A 20,889-nucleotide genomic window follows, 5' to 3' on the forward strand; every position below is an offset into this window, starting at 1 on the left:
CAGTACTACGAAGTAGGTACTATTTTTATAAACCAAGGCCCAGTGAGACTCAACTAACTGGCCTAGAGTCAGAATAAGGAAACAGAACATTTCAGTCTCTTGTGAATAGTAACACACATGCATTTTCATGAAACTAGAATATGGTTATCTTTTGGTTGAATAGGAATCTTTCTGACATTGATCAAGATGGAAAACTCACAGCAGAAGAGTTCATTTTGGCCATGCACCTCATCGATGTGGCAATGTCTGGCCAACCACTGCCACCTGTCCTGCCTCCGGAGTACATTCCACCTTCCTTTAGGTAAGGAACACTTGGCTCTTACAAGAAATTGTGTATCTGGTATGTGAGTTTCAGACGGGGCTTTTTGCTGGCTGTGTCTCTTTTAGTCATTTTTATTCCTGGCAAGGAAATGAAATATCCATGAATTCAAGAAGATGTTCTTATCTGGGTCCTGTGTTAATCTTGGGTGTGTTCTGTTCTTTAAAGTACCTATAGCCTATTAGTAAAACATCAAAAAGTTGTTGATTTTTGTACCAATCTATCTAGTCAATGTTTACCAAAAATTTTAGCAGTTAAAGTGAAACCGTATTAACCCACACATAGAAACTAAGGCAGGAAGATTCTGCCTATGAATTCTACACATCGGTTAAGTAACAAAATATGGGTGGTGTAGAAATTACAATCAGGAAGATAATTAAAGAAAACTATCCTGGTCTGAAACACAGCTTCAGCAGAGTTGTCAAGAGAGTAGAGCAAAGTCCAGTTGGGAGGAAGTTGCCGTGACTCATACCCTCTGCCTTGGTGCACCACACACGCCTCCCTCCCAGACAACGACGGCTCATGGCTTTAACCTTAAAAGACAAGTATGAAATCTTAAACACACAGAATAGAGAAAGAAAGACAAATAGGAATTTCTGTTCTGATGCCGCTCTGGGTGGGGATAGATCCCCATAAAGGTAAGAGAAACGGTGCCATGGCTGTCAGCGTGTGCATGAAGCGAGCCGAGAAATCTGGCTGTCGGAAGACACCGTAGCTGGACACTTTGTCCGCAGAGTCTCACAGCCGCACGGGTCACTCACTCCAAGAGACTCAAGACTGGAGGCTAATAAGAAAGCATTAATGAAAAGGTAGATTGCTTTAAAAGATGAAGGTAATGGTTTAAGGTGGAACGAACCAGTAAATGAGATGATTTGTTTTAGGGACTGTGAAGTATACTATGTCTTCCCTTGGTGGATCTAATGTTCCATGAAAGGGTAGTGATATCCACAGTGAGCACTTAACTGTGACCCAGGCACTGTTCTAGACCACATGGTGGTGATTCACCAGGTCAGTCCTCTGGAATTGCCCTGATTTTGCTGATGGCTCTAGACATTTGAGCGAGCTGGATGCTCTAGGGTCTGATGATCCTCACATAGCCATTTTTTAAAAACTCTTTGTAAGTGAGGAGGACCAAATCTTTACCTTTTCCTCACTGTAAGTGAAATTTACTCCATGATGTGGCGTACTCCTCAACAGTTCTTTTCCATGATTTGCTCAGTTCTACCGGGACCGCTTTCTATGACTCTGATTTTTCTCTTCTTTTACACCATTGCAGACGAGTTCGATCTGGCAGCGGTGTATCTGTCATCAGCTCAACGGCAGCGGATCAGAGGTTACCCGAGGAACCAGTTTTAGAAGATGAACAGCAGCAACTAGAAAAGAAATTACCTGGTAAGGCTGTCTTTATATCATGTTAGAGATGTGCTACCTCTGAGGCAACAGTGGAGGTAAAAATACATTTAGCTTCTGACATTCTTGCTGTGTTCCTTTAGGTCACCTTAGTCGGAAAGCAGCCGCTCTTGATATGCTTTTGGATTTGAATATATGTAGAGAAAATAAGAACATGATGTACTTGGCTAATGCATCCTTGTTCGTTTATTTATCTATTTATTTTAAGAGTTTATTTATTTATTTGACAGAGAGACACAGTGAGAGAGGGAACACAAGCAGGAGAAATGGGAGAGGGAGAAGCAGGTTTCCCACCGAGCGGGGAGCCTGATGGGGGCCTCGATCCCAGGACCATGGAATCATGACCTAAGCTGAAGACAGACGCTTAACGACTGAGCCATCCAGGCACCTTCCCTTGTTCTAACTTTTAAATTAAAATCTGATTATTTACCACTACACAAAAATTTCATAAATGTTATTTATAAAACACTCAAAATTGGTACACCTTTATGGCGCTTGCTCAGTATGAGCAGGATAGAAATAGCATGTGAAACTGCTTCTTGTTATTTTCTCCTATTGTTATAAGAGAATTGGAAACTCGTTAATGACAGAAAGCGATTTTAAATTTAATATGAACCTATTTTTAAAAACCCTCATTTATAATAATAAACCTATCACACTATTAAAATGTGCTAAGGTGGCTATGAATTATTAATAAGGAAATGATAATTGATACTAAGAAGCAAGGGAAATTTATTATGGGAGTCTCTTTATATTAAATACTTTGTCAGTGTCATGTAGCTGCATTTAAAGTGCTCAGTGGTTAATTCACCTACTCAGGACACTAACTCTTCCAGTTTCCTCTTCCAACTAAGTTTTTGTTTACTGATAAACTTCTTATTGAAGATGTCTTTGGGGGCACCTGGGTGGCTCAGTGGGTTAAGCCTCTGCCTTTGGCTCAGGTCATGGTCTCAGGGTCCTGGGATCGAGCCCTGCGTCGGGCTCTCTGCTCGTGAGGGAGCCTGCTTCCTCCTCTCTCTCTCTCTCTGCCTGCCTCTCTGCCTACTTGTGATCTCTGTCTGTCAAATAAATAAATAAAATCTTTAAAAAAAAAAAAATCTGCCTTCAGCTCAGGTGATGATCTCGGAGTCCTAGGATCGAGCCCCTGCTTGTGCCCCCTCTCTCTCCATCTTAAATAAATAAAATCCTACTGCTTGCATTCTTTCTCTCTCTTTCTCAAAAACAGTCTTTAAAGAAAATGTTCTTTATGAAAAGCGATGTGTTGAGTACAGTGAAGAATTTAAATATTAGGAACGTGGTCCATACCCTCTGGAAGGTTATAATATGATTGAGGATGTAGGGCATCCATAGAAACAATCATCAAAGCAGTATATAAGTGCAGTAAATCCCCAAGGACAGATTTACAGATGCACAGCAGAGTTTACTTAATAGATCTTAATAGATCTTAGTAGATCTCTATGGAGGAGCTCATAGTTGTTTTGAGACTGGAGATGAATGGAGTCCTTACAAGTGGAACAGAATAACATTTTGGGAAGATAATAGTGGGAATGAATGGGAGTGAAGTCTCCTAGGCAAATAAGGACAGGTGTCCTTTGAATTTGTGATTTTCTTTTCCTCTTCGTGGTAGACGTTTGTGTAGAGTTCTGAACAGGAAGTGATGTCAGCAGAGATTTTCATTTGTTCATTCCTTCTTTCAGTGGCCTTGTATTATTTGCCTTTTACGGAGCAGAAATAGGGCCAGATATGTGTAGGGACTTTCAGTTGAGGTAAAATTCACATAACAGAAAATTGATCATTAAAACGTACACAATACTTCTAGAGGCCATTAAGTCTGAGATCAAGGGCCATCCAGTTTGGTTCCTGGTGAGACTCTTTCCGGCTTGCAGATGGCGGCCGCCTTTTATGTCCTCCTATCCCTTTTCCTTGGTATGTGTACATGGGGAGAGAGAATTAGAGCTGTTTCTCTCTTCCTCTTTCTGATACCCATCCACACTGTAGCGTGTATCATTACGTCATTCCTTTCTGTACTTGAGGGGGTTTTCAGTTTAAGGTGGGACGGATGCTGCCTCTTCCGCGGTCACCAAAGGAGCAAAAAGCATAAGAAAACCAGAATTCAGTTGCTGGGTTTGATCCCTAATCCATGACGTAACATGTGAAGAAGGTCTTTCTAAAGCAGTCAAGGCCAAGCTGAGAATGTGGGGAGAAGCCAAGAAAGGATGCTCGCAGCTACAGATCTTAAGACAACGGGTGAAGTGACAGTTCTTGAAATAGAGAACAGTGGGAATGGCGTGTGGCACAGGAGGGCGATTAGAGCTTCTCTTGTCTGGGGTTGGTTCCAAGGAGGAGCATGTGAGAGAAACACGAAATTGAATAGACACTGCTGAAAACATAAGGGACATGGAGGTTGGGATTTTTTTTTTTAAATATTTTATTTATTTATTTACTTATTTTGAGAGGGAGAGAACGTGCTTGCATGCGGGGGTGCATGCGTGACCTGGGGGGTGCGGTGAGTGGTGCAGAGAGAGACAATCTCAAGGAGACTCGTGCTGAGCGTGGAGCCTGAGACAGGTCTTGACCCCATGACCCTGAGATCATGACCTGAGGCGAAATCAAGAATCAGACGCTCAATGGACTGTTTCACCCAGGGGCCCCGGGACTTTTTTTCCCCCCCTTTAGAAGGAAAATAAACTGGTTGTAAAGAGTATGCTAGCTAGGATCAGAGAAAAAAATGATTGGCTGGGAAGTAAGGCTAAAATCCATAATTGGTGTTCTCAAAGAAGGAAACTATTCAGTTTCCTGGTTTAGAAAAAATTTTACTGAATGTGACCCCCATACTGATGAGGACGCAGTTAGAGCTTCATTATGAAACACGGGATACTCACCCTCCTACCTCTCCTTTCAGAAATCATCTTATTTGTTAAAATAGTAGACACATCAGCCCAGTTACTGACTAAGAGGAGAGGGAAGGGAGGGGGAGCGGGGGTCAGTTGCTCAATCAAGGGGATGGCGAAGGGAAAGCATGGAGTAACAGGGAGGGAAGGAGGTTGGTGGTGATGCGGAGTGGCTGTTTTAGAAAGATTCTAAGTGGGGGAGGGGAGAGTATGTTAGCAAAGAATTCAGGATTTTTAAAAACTGAGCTAAAATTGGTATATAGTAGTAGTTTCAGGTGTACAACATAATTCAATATTGCACACACTATAAAGTGATCACTACAATTAAGTCTAGTGTCACCATCTGTCACCATACAGTTGACCGCCTTCACCCTCTCCGCCCGCATGCAAACTCCCTTTCTCTCTGATAACCTCCGTTGTATTTCTGTATCTGAGTTTTGTTTTTTAGATTCCATACATAAGTGAAATCATGGGGTATATGTCTTTGTCTGTTAGACTTAAACTTTACTTAGCGTAATACCCTGAAGGTCCATCCGTATTGTCGCAAATGGCCAAGATGTCCTTTTTGATGGCTGAGTAATAAGGCATGTATGTATGTACCACTTCTGCTTTATCCAGCCAGCCATCGAGTCACACTTAGGTTGTTTCCATCTCTTGGCTGCTGTAAACAGTGCTATATTGGTTATCTTTTCGAATTAATGGGTTTATTTTCTTCAGGTAAATATCCAGAAGTAGAATAGGTGGTAGGTGGGTCATATGGCAGTTTTTGTTTGTTTGTTTAGTTTTTTGAGGGGCTTCTACACTGTTTTTCTGTGGGGGCTACACCAGTTCACATTCCTAACTGTGGGAGGGTACCCTTTCCTCCACAGTCGCTCCATCACTTGTTATTTCTTCATCTTTTTGGTGATAGTCATTCCAATAGGTGTGAAATGACATCTCATTGTGGTTTTGATTTGCATTTGCCTGATGATGAGTAAGAGCATATTTTCGCATGCCTCTTGGCCATCTCTGTGGCCTCTTTGCAGAACTGTCTGTTTAGATCCTCACCCACTTATTTGTTTGTTTAAGTAATTTATTTAAGTAATCTCTCATTCCGTGTGGGGCTCGAACTCATGACCCGTAGTCTTAGAGCAGCCGGGCACCCCAACCTCTGCCTATTTTTAAATCAGATTGTTTTTTATTGACTTAATATGAGGTTTTGAATTTTAAAAAATTTTAAAATTAAAATTAAAATTTAATTTTAATTGGCTTAATTAAGCCAATTACAGCCAATTTAGTTTAATTTTAAAATTTTAAAATTTAAAACATTTTTAAAAATTTATTTTGGATATTAGCCTGCTTGCAGATACGTGATTTGCAGATTTCTTCTCCTGCTCAAAAGGTTGCCTTTTCATTTTGTTGACGGTTTCCTTTGCTGTGCACAAGCTTTATAGTTTGACATAACCCTGTGTGTTTGTTTTTACTTTCACTGTTACTGCCTTTGGAGTCCATTCCAAAAAGCAGTGTTCCATGAACATTGTCAGTGAGTTCAATGCCTATGTTTCCTTCCCAGGAGTTTTATGGTTTAGGTCTAACGTTCACATCTATAATCTGTTTTGAGCTCATTTTTGTGTCTGGTGTGAGAAGAAAGTGTCATCCTTTGGCATGTGGTAGATGTCAGCACCCTTTATTGAAAAAGACTTTTCTTTCCACATTGTATATTCATTCTTGCTTTGTTTGCTCTAAATGAATTGACCATTTAAGCATGGGTTTGTTTCTGGGCTGTCTATTCGAATCCATTGATCTGTATCTGCTTTTATGCCAATAATACTGTTTTGATAACTATAGCTTTGCAGTGTAGTTTGAAATCAGGGAGTGTGGTAGCTCTAGGTTTGTTCTTCTTTCTCTCAAGACTGCTTTGGCAATTTGCGGTTCCATATAAATTTTAGAATTATTTTAGTTCTGTGAAAAGTGCCATTGGACTGATAGGAACTGCACTGAATTTATAGCTTGCTTTGGTTAGTGAGGACATTTTAACAATACTAATTCTTCCAGTCCCGTTCTGACTATGGAAAACTTTTCCGTTTAATCATGTCTTCAGTTTCTTTCATCAGCATCTTACAGTTTCCATTATGCAGGTCTTTCCCTATCTTCCGTAAATTTATTCCTAGGCATTCTTTGTGACACCAGTGTAAGTGGGATTGGTTTCTTAATGAATGTCTAGAAATGCAACCAGTTTCTGTATCCTGCAGTTTTACTGAATTATTTGTTCTAAAAGTTTCCTGGTGTCAAAAAACACAAAAGCTTGTTGTAGGGCTCCTCCGGGAGGCACAGGCAGGGCGGAAGGTTCAGGGGGCTCCGGTTGGCCTTTGCGCTACACCTCTCGGATGCGCCTGAATGTTCCTTTGAAAACAGTGTGTTTTAAATCGTGACTTCTGGACGTTTTTGTGTTTCTCGTTTGCAAGTGACCTTCGAAGATAAGAAGCGTGAGAATTTCGAACGCGGCAATCTGGAGCTGGAGAAGCGGAGACAGGCGCTCTTGGAGCAGCAGCGCAAGGAGCAGGAGCGCCTGGCGCAGCTGGAGCGCGCGGAGCAGGAGCGCAGAGAGCGGGAGCGCCAGGAGCAGGAGCGCAAGCGGCAGCTGGAGCTGGAGAAGCAGCTGGAGAAGCAGCGCGAACTAGAGCGTCAGAGAGAGGAGGAGAGGAGGAAAGAAATCGAGAGACGAGAGGTGAGCCGCCCCGGAGACTACAGTGAGCGCGTGTGTTCTTGCTTCCCTTCTTCCTTAATTAGTCACGTAATCAATTAATACCATCCAGAGCATTTTCCTTATCCCCAAAAGAAATTTTTTTCCCATATGGCAGTTACTCCCCATCCCCCTCTCCTCCTGGCCCCCGGCAGCCCCGAATTTCCTTCCTGTCTCTGTGGGTTTGCTCCTGAGGGACATTTCGCAGACATGGAATCACACACTGTGAGACTTTTGTGTCTTGTTTCCACCCGGCATGTTTTTTCGGGTCCCAAGCTGTAGCAGGAGACGGTTCGTTATTCCTTCTTAGGACCGAATAATATTCCATCACATAGATGGACCGCACTATATTTATCCATTCATCAGCTGATGGCTGTTCAACTTGTTTTTGGCTCTGTTGACTGATACGAATGATGTTGCTGAGAACATTCACCGTCAAGCTTCGGATAATCCAGTCTCCTAACTGCTGGTGTTAATTAAGAATTTCTCAGACTTTCTTTCTCTACATTTATATGTGTATGTAGAAATAGTAAAGGTTATATGGTGGAAATGTTGGGGGTTTCGTGCAATTTTTTTTTTTTAACCCCTGTAATGGGATCATACTAATTATTCTGTGCCCTTTTTTTTCCACTTTAAAAATATATGTGTAGGAAATCTTCAGTATATTTGATGGAAGACCTCATAAATTTGGGGCCATACCTGGATAGGGACTAAACCAATCTTTCCTCTGAATTTCCAGTTTTAGAACATTGCTACAGAAGCACTGTCATGATTCTTTTGCGTGAATGAAATCTATCTTACATATGAGAGATTTTTCTTTATGAAAACACAATACTTTGGTTTCATCTCCTGTTGTTGCTTCAGATAACTTAGAGCAGTAAGCCTTATTCAAGGACACACACAGATACTAATACCATTTTAATTTCCAGAATGGACAGCCCAGGAGTAGACCACTTTTCCCTTCTCAGTGTTTTGCTTTGTTTTGTATTTTTAAGACACTTCAGTGTATTTATTCAGAATTACTTAATGGTCGTTTACCATGTGCCAGGCATCGATAGTCCCCAGAGTAGTTGTAGAAAAGTACTTTAGTGTCCTCAGGCCCAAAGGGTGGTTGGAGGACAGATATATAAGAAGCAGTAACAATGGGGCACCTGGGTGGCTCAGTGGGTTAAAACCTCTGCCTTCCGCTTAGGTCATGATCTCAGGGTCCTGGGATTGAGCCTGGAATTGGACTCTCTGCTCAGCGGGGAGCCTGCTTCCCCCTCTCTCTCTGCCTGCCTCTCTGCCGGCTTGTGATCTCTGTGTCAAATAAATAAATAAAATCTTTAAAAAGAAGAAGAAGCAGTAACAATGAACAGTGACAGTGACAGATGGGGGCACCTGGGTGGCTCAGTCAGTTAAGCATCTGCCCTAGGCTCAGGTAATGATCTCGGGGTCCTGAGGTTGAGCTCTGAGGCTGAGCCCTGATGCTGGGAGTCTGCTCTTCTCCTCTTTCCTCTGCTCCTCCCCCTGCTCTTGCTCACTGTCTCTTTTAAAAACAAACAAACAAACAAACAAACAAAAAACCTTTAATAAAAAAGGAAAAAAGAGTACCAGGTGCTCTGGACGTGTTTACCTAGCGGCCATCAGAGTCCGCTTTAAAGAGAGTGGTCATTGCCGCAGAAATTATGGAAGCTTCGATGGTAAAAAGAAAATGGACGATTATGGGGATAGGGGATCAATAGATTTTAAAACTTGAGATGAATAGTTTCTCATTTGATAAAAGTAAGTTTTTGTTTGGGGGGTTATTTTTTGTTGTTGTGTTTTGTTCTAGGGCTTTTAGTGTGACTTTACTAGACTAAAGACATTTTTCTTCTTTTTATGAGTCAGTGAATGAGGAAGAACAGTTTTTTATTACTTCAGACATTCTTAAAGGCATAATAATCGAATTCCAATGATGACGTGAATCCTGCCTGTCCTTATCTAACTATAATAGCTTTTCTAAATATTCTCCTTTTGCTAGAGAAGGAATACTGTATTTGTGTAAATTTGGTTTTTCTCTTTTTTAATAGAAGTTTTTACAATGTGTAACATTTTATCCCTAAATGAAAAGACTTCCTGGATGTTACATTTATTAAGAGACATTGTATCATGTCAGGACTAAAAAACTACTAAGTTGTCTGTTTGTACATGCCACAGGCTGCAAAGCGAGAACTTGAAAGGCAACGACAGCTTGAATGGGAACGGAATCGAAGACAAGAACTACTCAATCAAAGGAACAAAGAGCAAGAGGACATAGTTGTACTGAAAGCTAAGAAAAAGACTCTGGAATTTGAATTAGAAGCTCTAGTGAGTCAAGTTTGATTATGTTTTGGGAATACAGTTGAGCCGTGAATGACACGGAGCTTATGGGCACAGATTCCATGCAGTCAGAACAGTTTGTATAATTTTTGAATCCCCTAAAACCTAGCTGCTAGTAGCCTACTGTGGACCAGAAGCCTTACTGATAACATAAGCAGTTAATTGACACGTACTTCGTATGTTACATGTATCATATACTGTATTCTTACAGTAAATAAGTTAGAGGATAGAAAATGTTAATACATTCATAAAGAAGCAAACATACATTTACAGGACTGTACTGTTACTTATTGAAAAAAATCCGAGTTGAAGTGGACCCATGTAGTTCAGCCTTGTGTTGTTCAAGGGTCATCTGTTAACCCTGAACCGTTAAAAGTGGTAAGAATAATTACTATTTTTCATTTGTTAAAGAATGATAAAAAGCATCAACTAGAAGGAAAACTTCAAGACATCCGGTGTCGACTGACCACGCAAAGGCAAGAAATTGAGAGTACAAACAAATCCAGAGAGTTGAGAATTGCTGAAATCACACACCTACAGCAACAATTACAGGTGAGAAAATACACCCATTAAATGCTTTTAGGGTTTACAAGCTCTGCCTTTCCTCTCTCGTTTCACTCATTCATTCCTGCAAGCATTCAGCATCTGCCGTGTACTAGGTGCTGGGAAGCGAAGATGGAGGTGGACAGGAGTCTAAAAAGTAGGTTGTGGAGGAAAGAAACTCAACGCAGTGTTTGCTGAGCCCTGCTGTGTGCCAGCTGGGGGCTCCCGGAGGCACTGAGGGTCCGGCAGTGAACAGGAGAGTCGAGGACCTCACCTTCGGGGAGCTTACCTTCTATTTGCAGGGCAGACAGACAGTACCAAAAGAAGTCAAGTGTGTTCTCTATTAGCGGATGAAAAATGCTCCAGAGAGTGAGTAGGAAAAGAGTCCTGGGAAGGAGGAGGGTAGTAGGTTTTTTTTTTTTTTTTTTTTAAGATTTTATTTTTAAGTAATCTTGACATCCAACATAGGCCTTGAACTCATAACCCTAAGAACAAGAGTTGCACACTCCACTGACTAAGCCAGACAATATAGCCTGAGGGCAGTATTTTTTACTTTATTTTTTGAGGTAAGTATTTTTAGGATTTTTTTTAGGTAGTATTTTAGACAGTATTTTTTAGGATTTATTTATGTCTTCACTCATTCATTCATTCATTCATTCATTTAGGGGTGGGAACAGAGGGAAAGAATCTCATCTTAAGCAGACTCCCCACTTAGTGTGGCACCTGACTTGGGGCTCGATCTCATGACCCTGAGATCAGACTTGAGCTGAAACCATGAATTTTGGACGCTCAGCAGACTGAGCCCTCCAGGTGCCCCATCCAGCACAGTATTCTTTGTATTAGGTGGTGAGGACAGGCTTCTCCGTGAGGGTCCCATCTGAGCAAAGACTTGAAAGAGAAAGAGCTAAGTGGTGCGGCTGTCTGGCACAGCAAGCTGAGGGCGGGAAGACAGCAGCGTGAGCGTTGTGACCTCGTACCCCGTGTTCAGGATGGGGTCATAGCAAGGAGACCACTGTGGTTGCAGCTGGCGGGATGGATTATGTAGGACCTATGTTTCACTCATGCATCTGGCTTTACTAGGATCGTGACAGTATAAGGAGGTGCAGTTCAGTAGTCTAGGGGCAGTACCAGGGACGGACAGATGGTCAATAGTGGGGAACGTAATGGAATGCCATACGCAGTTCTACTTTCATTTTATTATGTATCCAGTGGTGACCACCACGTGGCCGTATTATCATCTGGCTTCGTTTCACTTGCTGAGCTGGAAGGCGGGGGTGGGGGGTGCATCAGATTCATGTAGGTACGTTCCTGCATGTGGCTGAGCATTTTTGAAGTTTGTGATTTTTCTCAGCCTGATGTTGTGGAGATTCATCCATATTTCTGAGCAAATCAGTAGTTTGTTCTTTTTATCACAGCATAGTATTTTCCCTATTCAGCCGTTCACCTGTTGATTGACATTTAGGTTCTTTCCAGTTGGGGAGTTTTGTGTATAAGACTACAGTGAGTATTTAATTACAAGTCTTGATGTGGAAATACATTTTCTTTCTCTTGGTTTAATTTTAGGAGTGCCATTATGTGTCATATAAATATATGGTTAACACTATAGGGAACTGTTGGACTGTTTCCAGGGTGGTCGTACCATTTTACACTCTCCCTAGCAGTGTGTGAGTGCTTCAGTACCGTGTGAATAGAAGTGGTAAGAGGCTTGGTTTTAAGGGGGAACCAGTCAATTTCTGACCATTAAGTATGATGTGAGCTATAGATTTTTTTTTAGATGCCCTTTATCCAGTTAGGGATTTTCCTCCTGTTCCTTTTTTGCTGAAGGTTTTTTAAACCATGTATGGGTGTTGAATTGGGTCATAATTTTCTTTTTCTGCATCTACTGAGATAATTTACCTGTTTTTTCTCTTTGTTTTGTTCATATGGTGATTTCCGTTGATTGAAATTTGAATGTTAAGCCAGCCTTCCATTCCTGAGATAAGCCATACTTGGTCATGGTGTATTACTATTTAAAAAAATAATTACTTGATTCAGTATGCTATTATTAAATATCTTTTAATTTAAATTCTTGAAAGATAGTGGTTTATAGTTTTCTTGTAATGTCCTTATCCTGTTTCGGTATCAGGGTAATAAACAAGAAAATAGTTGGAGAGTATTCCTTCCTCCGCCATTTTCTAAAAATGTTTGTGTTGAAATGGTGTTTTTCCTTTAAATTTTCATTCATCAGTGAAGCCATCTGGGCCTGAAGGTTTTTTTTGTGGTAGGATTTTAATAGCAAAATATAGTTAATAGATAAAGGGGTGTTCAGATTTTCTTTTTGAGTCTGATGATTTGTATCTTCCAGTGAATTTTTTCTTTTCATCTAAATTGTCAAATTTGTTTGTATAGAGTTGTTTACAATATTCTGTTAATTCTTTGCAAGTCTGTAGTGTCTGTAGTGATGTCACTACTTTTATTCCTGATCATGGGAATTTGTATCTTCTTTCACCCTTCAACTTTTCCTCCTCTTTCCCCTCCTCTTCTCCATCAATCTACCTAGAAGTTTATTGATCTCATTGATTTTATTTTTTAAATAAGCTTTTGGTTGTATTGATTTTTCTCTATGGTATATCTGTTTTCTGTTTCATTCATACTCTTTATTATTTCCTTCCATCTACTTATTTTGGGTTTAATTTGCTTTTTCCTAGCTTCATTAAAAGGAAGCTTAGATTATTGAATGTGGACCTTTTTTCATTTCTGATACAAACATTTTATTAAGGTATATATTTCCTTCTAAGCATTGTCATAGCCATATTACCCAACTTTTTAATGTGTTTTTGTATCCATTCAGTTCAAAATCATTTTCTTGGTCATTTCTTCTTCGATGGATTATTTAGAATTATGCTAGTTAGTTTCCAAATATTTTGTTTGTTTTCCAGATATCTTGCTGATTTCTGATTTATTATGTGATAAGCTGTGAGCATACTCTGATTTCAATTCTTTTTAATCTTTTTACGTTTACTGAGATGTATTTTATGGCTTAGCATATGATTGTGTTGGTGAATATTTTATGTGCACTTGTAAAGAATATATACTCTGTTGTAGTTGGGCCTCGTGCCTCATAAACATCAATCAGAGCAAATTGATTCGTGGTGTTTTTTGTATTTTCTATGTCCTTACTGATTTTGTGACCTCTTCCAGCTGCTGCCAGAGGATATTGAAGACCCTATCATTATAAATTTTTCCTTTTTCCTTCGAGTTCTGTCAGTTATTGCTTCCTGTACTTTGAAGTCCTAATCAATTTGAGATATTAAGATAATGACTTACGCTGTAAATAGTATCAGATGTTCACTGCTAGAAATTGTTCAAACATACTAAAAAGTGCGTGTACATTTTAAAAGGATATTGTTCTATATGATAAATTTTTTTATATGTGTTTCATTAACTATGAGAGATTTCATAAAATATTCTCTTGGAAAATTTAGGAATGAACGCCATGTATTTATTTATTATCCCACTGAATGCCCTGTGACCAAACACTTTTTTTTTATTATGTGTGATTGACACTTGTATGTTCACTTATTGACAATAAAATACAAATTAGGGTTCCTGAAAAAGTAGTGAAGTGAAAAATAATACATGGTTTGAAGAAGGCCAGGTATATCATGGGCTATGAGATACTGGTTCCCTCCCTTACTGTTACTCGCGGATGAGTCAGGTAGCCCTTCCTGTTGGTCTATGACGTATTTTAGAAACTTGGGTTGACATTTTAAGGGTTTTTTTTTTTTCCAAGATTTTATTTATTTATTTGGCAGAGAGAGAGCGAGAGCGAGCACAGGCAGACAGAGTGGAAGGCAGAGTCAGAGGGAGAAACAGGCTCCCTGCAGAGCAAGGAGCCCGATGTGGGACTCGATCCCAGGACGCTGGGATCATGACCTGAGCCGAAGGCAGCTGCTTAACCAACTGAGCCACCCAGGCGTCCCGGGTTGACATTTTAAAGTGATGCTTATATAAGTTAAATAGTCTCAGTGATCTGAGCAAGGTTTTATCTTGATGTGTCATTGTCTTGGTATAGGAAAGAAACTTTGGGATTGGGTGAGAGATCTTTCCTAAGTATGTAAATGAATGAGGGGAGAATAGGAGAAGCTCAGCTGGCTGGGCCTTTTGGGGGAAACTATGAATTGGGTATTCTGTTTTGTCCAGATTGGGGGAAACGAGTGTGGATTATTCATAAGAGAAGATGCTTCCAGATCCTCTCTGTTGAGCTATCTCTCTCTCCTACTCAGAATTGTGGTACACAAAGATTTATTGCTTATGAGCCAGTCTGTACCTAAGGATGGTTGTTCCAAAAAAGACTGCTTCTTGGTCTCTGATGGAAATTTTCAATTAAGGCATTTTTATTTTCTCAAACCAAAAACCAGTGCATAGAGATTTTTTTTAAAAAGTTTTTATTTAAATTCCATTTAGTAATGTACAACATTTAGGAAGTTTGAGCTGTAGAATATAGTGATTCTTTACTTACTTACGATGCCCAGTGCTCATCACGGGTCCCTCCTTCGTGAGAGTTTGTTTTTTCTTCATCAAGGTAAAAATGAAAGTCAAGTATTCTTTCTTCTGTGCTGGAAAGGCTTGTCATTTTACCAAAATGTGTCAGAACTATATGGGATAATCTCAGCTGAACTTAAGCAGATACAGTGCTGGACAGGTCATCCATGAAAACTTCAAATAGCCTTTCACAGTATGAGTTAACTTTTTTCTTATATCAGGTAAAAAATGGTTGGTTCAGGTATTTTATGTACCTGTTTAAAATTACAGGTCCATCCTCAATGGTGGAAAGCATATATGGCAGCCAAGCTTCTACCATGAGAAAGCTCTTCTTTCTATTTCCGTCTTCAGCTGTATGGGTGAACCTTAATTCAGCCCTACTAAGTATCAATATTCAGAGTAGAGTAGTTCCTATTCAGACTACTCTGTCAGTTCACAAACAGTCACTGCATTTACATTGGATCCCAATGCAAGGAAGAGATCGATACTTTCAGTTTTCTCTGCTGAGTTGTACTTAAAGTACATTTTTGAAAGCTTCTAAATAGGCAGTAAGTCAATAAAAATTTAAGAAATCTCAAGAGAGCTCCAACTGTCTTAACTTTATTTCAGTGAAAAGCATTTGGCACATAGTTAATTGCTTGGCAAAAAAGCAAGAACTGCCCTGACTGGTGGGTGATTAAAGGCAGTTTCTAACGTAGGATTTGGGATGAGATTAGAAGAGTCTTTGAGGGATGAGAAAAGGGTCTTGTCTGCCTGGAGGTGGAATGTCCACGTAGTTTTCCCTGTCAGTTCATTGTTGCTTTCCTCCTTCTCTCCTAGGAGGCTCAGCAAATGCTCGGAAGACTTATTCCAGAAAAACAGATACTCAATGACCAACTCAAGCAAGTTCAGCAGAACAGTTTGCACAGTAGGTCTTTGCTTTTTAAAGTCAGCCTTCTCCTTTTCTACTGGTGTGATGCTCCTTCGGTGAAATGAGAACACTAAAAACCATTTTCCTCATTGCCAGTTTGCTTTTCTTATCTTGCAATGTTCTTCCAAAATAGGAGATTCACTTCTGACACTCAAAAGGGCGTTAGAAGTAAAAGAACTTGCTCGCCAGCAGCTTCGAGACCAGCTGGATGAAGTTGAGAAAGAAACAAGATCAAAACTACAGGAGATTGATATTTTCAATAATCAGCTGAAGGTAACTGTTCTCTGTGTCCCTACGTATATGTTCTACCCTTTAATTTTTCTAACTGGCAAGGTGATGAGTTGGTACTCGATTCCAGAGAGAAAAATTCATGATGCTGGTTTGTCAGCCTTCCGGCAAACCTGCATACTTAAAGATGAGTGTTATGTAACCCAAAATGCACTTTCTCCTAAACATATAGAGATGAATTTGGCATCTGTAAATGACAGCTGAGTGGCCCCCACACGACATCTGTCTTTAACCGGGATTATGTTTTTCTACATCTCCATCCCCTCGTCTGCTGACAACTCCATCAAGTTCAAGTCCAAAAGCAAGGCTCCAAAAGAGTCTTTAGCATTCTTGAAGACTGCTAAAAAGGGGTTGTTTTCTCTCTCTCTTTTTTTTTTTTTAAACTAAGAATTTTTCTGCCACTTCTTACCTTCAAGATTGTCCTTGAAGGTAAATCTGTATTTCGTAACCTCTCATTTTAAAGTGTTACTGTTGAATGGAGTAATTGCTTTTGTCTCTGTGGCAAAAGTGTTATGTGGTTTTGTCACATTTACATGGTAAAATTCCGGAAAATGCCAGAGCTTTTAGGAACGTGGAAGTGGTTGTGACAGCCTTCTTTGGATTTGATTTAATTTGCAACTTTATCATCTTACAACCATTAACTCTTATCTTATAACAAAACCAGAATGTAAGCACTTAACTGTCCTACCAACAATGAGCACATATAATACAGATTTAAGTAGATACTGGAGTTTTTAATCAACCATGTTCTTTTTTTTTTTCCCCAGAGTTTGTTTATTTATTTGACAGAGATCACAAGTAGGCAGAGAGGGGGGAGGCAGGCTCCCTGCTGAGCAGAGAGCCCAATGTGGGGCTCGATCCCAGGACCCTGAGATCATGACCTGAGCCGAAGGCAGAGGCTTAACCCACTGAGCCACCCATACGCCCCATAATCAATCTGTTCTTAAAAGAAATGGAGGTCCCACTGTTTTTCAAACACTCAGTTTTGTTTTCCATCTCAAAATATTTTATACTTAACTCTGGGTAATTTTGCGTTTGGCACTGGAAAAAGGAAAACTATTTTATTATTAAAAATAGGAAAAAATTAGAAAGCGTATTCGTGATATTTAGTTGGCCTTTGAATTGAAATTCTAGGCCAAATTGTTCAGACCTTTGAGTTTGTGGTATTTTTGTTTCCCCTGCCCCCCCCAGAGTAAAAGGTAATGAAATTTTCTCCATTGTACAATGCCAGGCAAGTGCTCTTAGGGGACATACTATTTGATCCAACTTAGTGTTTACCTTTGCTTTCATTCTTACACAGAATCTGTGTGTGTGTGTGTGTGTGTGTATGTGTGGTGTATGTACGTTCCACACTTACACATATATGATGGTATGAGATAAGTAAGTATGGAAAGTAGAGCTTCTCTCTCTTGAGAATAAACACAGTAAAAATGCCCACATGAATTCTCACTGTGACTTGTCACTATTTCAGGCAAAAAGAATATGATCACAGTGCTTTTTAATAGTCTCTTGGAACACAAACGGTTAAACATTTGGGTCTCTTCTGAACCCAGGCAGTAGTCCAGATTTCTGCCTTATTCTTAAGATTCCTTTTTTTTTTTTTAAAGATTTATTTATTTATTTGACAGACAGAGATCACAAGTAGGCAGAGAGGCAGACAGAGAGAGAGAGGAGGAAGCAGGCTCCCCGCTGAGCAGAGAGCCCGATGTGGGGCTCGATCCCAGGACCCTGGGATCATGACCTGAGCCAAAAGCAGAGGCTTTAACCCACTGAGCCACCCATGTGCCCCAAGATTCCTTTTTCTTGCAAAATGACTCCCAAAGCAAAGTTCATGTATTAGAGGATGACGCTGCAGTGGGTAATTTTTTTTTTTTACCCCCCGAAATGCCTAGCCTGTTTATGGAGTGTTTTGGCCTATTGGAACACCATTGCCTTTGCGGAAGAGAACACCTGCCGAGGTGGCTTCAGTCCCTCTTACTGTGTGTCATTGACTGATGTTGTCTTGACTTAGAGCTGCTGACACAAAGGCTGGCACCAGCCTTTCCTTCCACTCTATTCCTTTCCCCAGATATACTCATTCTGAAATAAGAGCAGTGCTGTCTTCCATTTTTTCTTTGTTTTTTTTCCATTATTCACTTCAAATTTAATGTAGAGCGTGAAAAAGAATGAGCCAGTATAGCTTTATTATTTTATTTAACAACTCATTTGGGGGCCTTAACAAATACATTCTATTGCCTTACAATTACTTTTTTTCGTATTCCTCTCCTGTCTGGTGAAACCAAAACAGAAACAGTTAAATTGAAGCATCAAAAGATTTATAATGTGATTGAGACAACCCTAGAGGCTGATTTTAGATACAGTCTCCTGAGTCTCCTTTTCCTTGTTGGAAAAGGATGTTGGAAAATGATGTTGGATGATGTTAGATGATGTTGGAAAATAGGAATCATTTTCCCCCTGACTTTAGAGCACGTGTTCATTAGTAGCTATCATCATTGTATGATGAGACAGACCAGGAGAGCCGGCATTCCAACCCCTGGGGTTTCCTCAGTGCCTCTCGGGTCTAGCAGTGTCTTCACAGCATTCACGCTAATGATGCAGAAATTACTTGCGCCTTGCTGGGAGTGAAACTTTGGCGATCACCCAGTCATCTCACGCATCTTATCTGATGGTGTGGACTCGCTACCTCCGAAACCTCCCCTCCCAGAAGGAAACCAGCTGGAGAGTATAGAAGAAAATGTAGGACTTAACAGTTTTATTTTATAGTCACATAGCTTGTTCTCCTAGAGAAAGTTTTATTCAGTCGTTAGCGGCTTGGTATGGAGACACTGGAGAGTGCCTTATGGGATGCAGAATATAAACTTAGTTGAGCGGAGCGTTAAACCTATATTCAGTGACTGACTCCCCAAATGAGGATTCCAGTGAAAAAAATCAATTTCCATATTTCTCTGGTAGACAACTGCTTTCAATAAGTTACTCGCTTCTTTTGATGCAAACTTGAAGTCTTGTGCAATCCCTAACTTAGAAGGTCACATAAGCACTCTTGTTTTGCCCAGATTCTGAGGTATAAGACCATGATCAGGATATCTTAAATGTATTTAGTTTCTTCTTTTTTTTTTTTTTTTAAGATTTTATTAATTTATTTGACAGAGATGACAAGTAGGCAGAGAGGCAGGCAGAGAGAGAGGAAGGGAAGCAGGCTCCCTGCTGAGCAGAGAGTCTGATGTGGGGCTCGATCCCAGGACCCCGAGATCATGACCTGAGCTGAAGGCAGAGGCTTTAACCCACTGAGCCACCCAGGTGCCCCTCTTTTCTTTTCTTTTCTTTCTTTCTTTCTTTTTTTTTTAAGATTTTATTTATCCCCTAATGTGGGATTCGATCCCATGACTCCAGGATCACGACCTGAGCCAGAGGCAGTTAGGCAGGCAACTGAGCCACCCAGGAGCCCTGTATTTAGTTTCTTAAACACAGAAGAGTTTAGAGAGTAGGTATGTTTTATCACCCCCCTCCCCTTTAAAACATAACTGATTCAGTCTTTTCTACCAAGTTCAGATTCATTCTTCTTTTAGGAGTCTCTGCTTTCTCTTCACTTGAGGTAGAATTACATTCCTGCTTCCTCACCCAAGACCAGGTAACCAATGATGGAGATGCTCAAGTCATTAATTCAAGGGGGAAAAAGATTACTTTTGCAGTCAGGTTAGCCAGTGTATGTTTCATCTAGGTAGCAACATACTGAAAACATACAGCGTGTTTACAGTTACAGTTATGATTATTTTAAATAGCTCTAGATTCAGATATACGAAACAAAAGGTCTCTAGAGTCATCTTCCTGATCTCATAGAAATCGAGGGCTCCTTCTTTCCTTTCAGACAAAGCTATTTTTCCGTGTATTTTTATAGACAGTTACCTAATAGATGTGATATTTATGTATTTGATAAATAATCCCAAGATGCAGCTGTCTTTCATTTTCTAATTTATCATCCCAAACCAAGAATTACTTGAGAAGAGAAGCAGAGGAATCCCAGTGTAGCAAATAGACTCTGCTTTTTTAAGGTCATAGGAAAGGGCTGGGGGTGGGTGGCAGCAGTGGGGAGGGCAGGGGTTAAGATATGGTAGCACACTGAGATATTGACTCTTTTGTGCTAGAAATCCCCTGATTAGCATCCTTTGTATTTCTCCTGCCTTTTATATGAACAGTAAATTTCAGCTTTCTGATGATCAGATGAAATATTTGACCAGGGATTTAATCATGAATAGTGGATTTTGTTTGTAATTATTGCTAATGAAAAATAATACTTACTTTTACTTTAGTGGATCCTATTTGTTTACCATACTTATTCTGCTTTTAAAATGTACTCTGTATGCAACAAATATTTTCTCATACTAAGAAATCACTAGTTCTCGCATTCATTTTCTAGAAACATCAATTTAAACATTTTCTATGAACTTCTCCTTTTACTTAATTTTACATGAAAATCAAAAACTCTTAATATTTTTTGAAGAAGCTGTGTGCCTTAGGCACATAGAGATATTCCTGTCATTATTTTTCTTACATACGGTGCCTTACCTATAGGTATAAAATTGTGGTTCTAGCAAGTGTCAAATAATGTTACCAACAGGGACTTTTCAAATAGAAGCACTTGACTTCTCCTTGCCCTTGGCAATGTTAATAGTCACTTGTACCAGTTTTCTTTGACACGGACAGCCTAATATTCCATATTTTCGTATCTTAACTATGATACAGGGTGGCAACATATTGTACGGCTTACAGTTTTCAAGGCGTTAAGTGTGTGCCACATGAGAGACTCAGCACTCAGAGAGGCAAGACAGTGTGTTTCATGTTGAAAAGCTTGAGTCGGTGTTGATTCCCGTCTAGTCACTGTGTGCTGGGCAACAAGTCCTAATGTGAATGACGTTTACGTTAGAGCATTTCTTTCTTCCAGTCA

At 40.0% G+C, this 20,889-nt stretch overlaps 1 protein-coding gene across 9 annotated transcripts in view; it reads left to right on the top strand.

The window, feature by feature from the left end:
• ITSN1 (intersectin 1) overlaps positions 1–20,889 on the top strand; it is a 216,731-nt gene that overhangs the window by 106,066 nt on the left and 89,776 nt on the right. For all 9 annotated transcript variants that reach the window (XR_004288351.1, XM_032354042.1, XM_032354053.1 and 6 more), the window contains 7 exons: positions 164–301; positions 1,596–1,711; positions 7,065–7,327; positions 9,521–9,670; positions 10,094–10,234; positions 15,569–15,656; positions 15,793–15,932. Coding sequence is in view for 8 of the 9 variants with exons in the window: in XM_032354042.1 (XP_032209933.1) it covers positions 164–301; positions 1,596–1,711; positions 7,065–7,327; positions 9,521–9,670; positions 10,094–10,234; positions 15,569–15,656; positions 15,793–15,932 (1,036 nt within the window). In the remaining variant the exon portion in view is untranslated. The remainder of the gene's footprint in view (positions 1–163; positions 302–1,595; positions 1,712–7,064; positions 7,328–9,520; positions 9,671–10,093; positions 10,235–15,568; positions 15,657–15,792; positions 15,933–20,889) is intronic.

The sequence above is a fragment of the Mustela erminea genome, chromosome 1 (genome assembly GCF_009829155.1).
Source record: "Mustela erminea isolate mMusErm1 chromosome 1, mMusErm1.Pri, whole genome shotgun sequence".
NCBI lineage: Eukaryota > Metazoa > Chordata > Mammalia > Carnivora > Mustelidae > Mustela > Mustela erminea.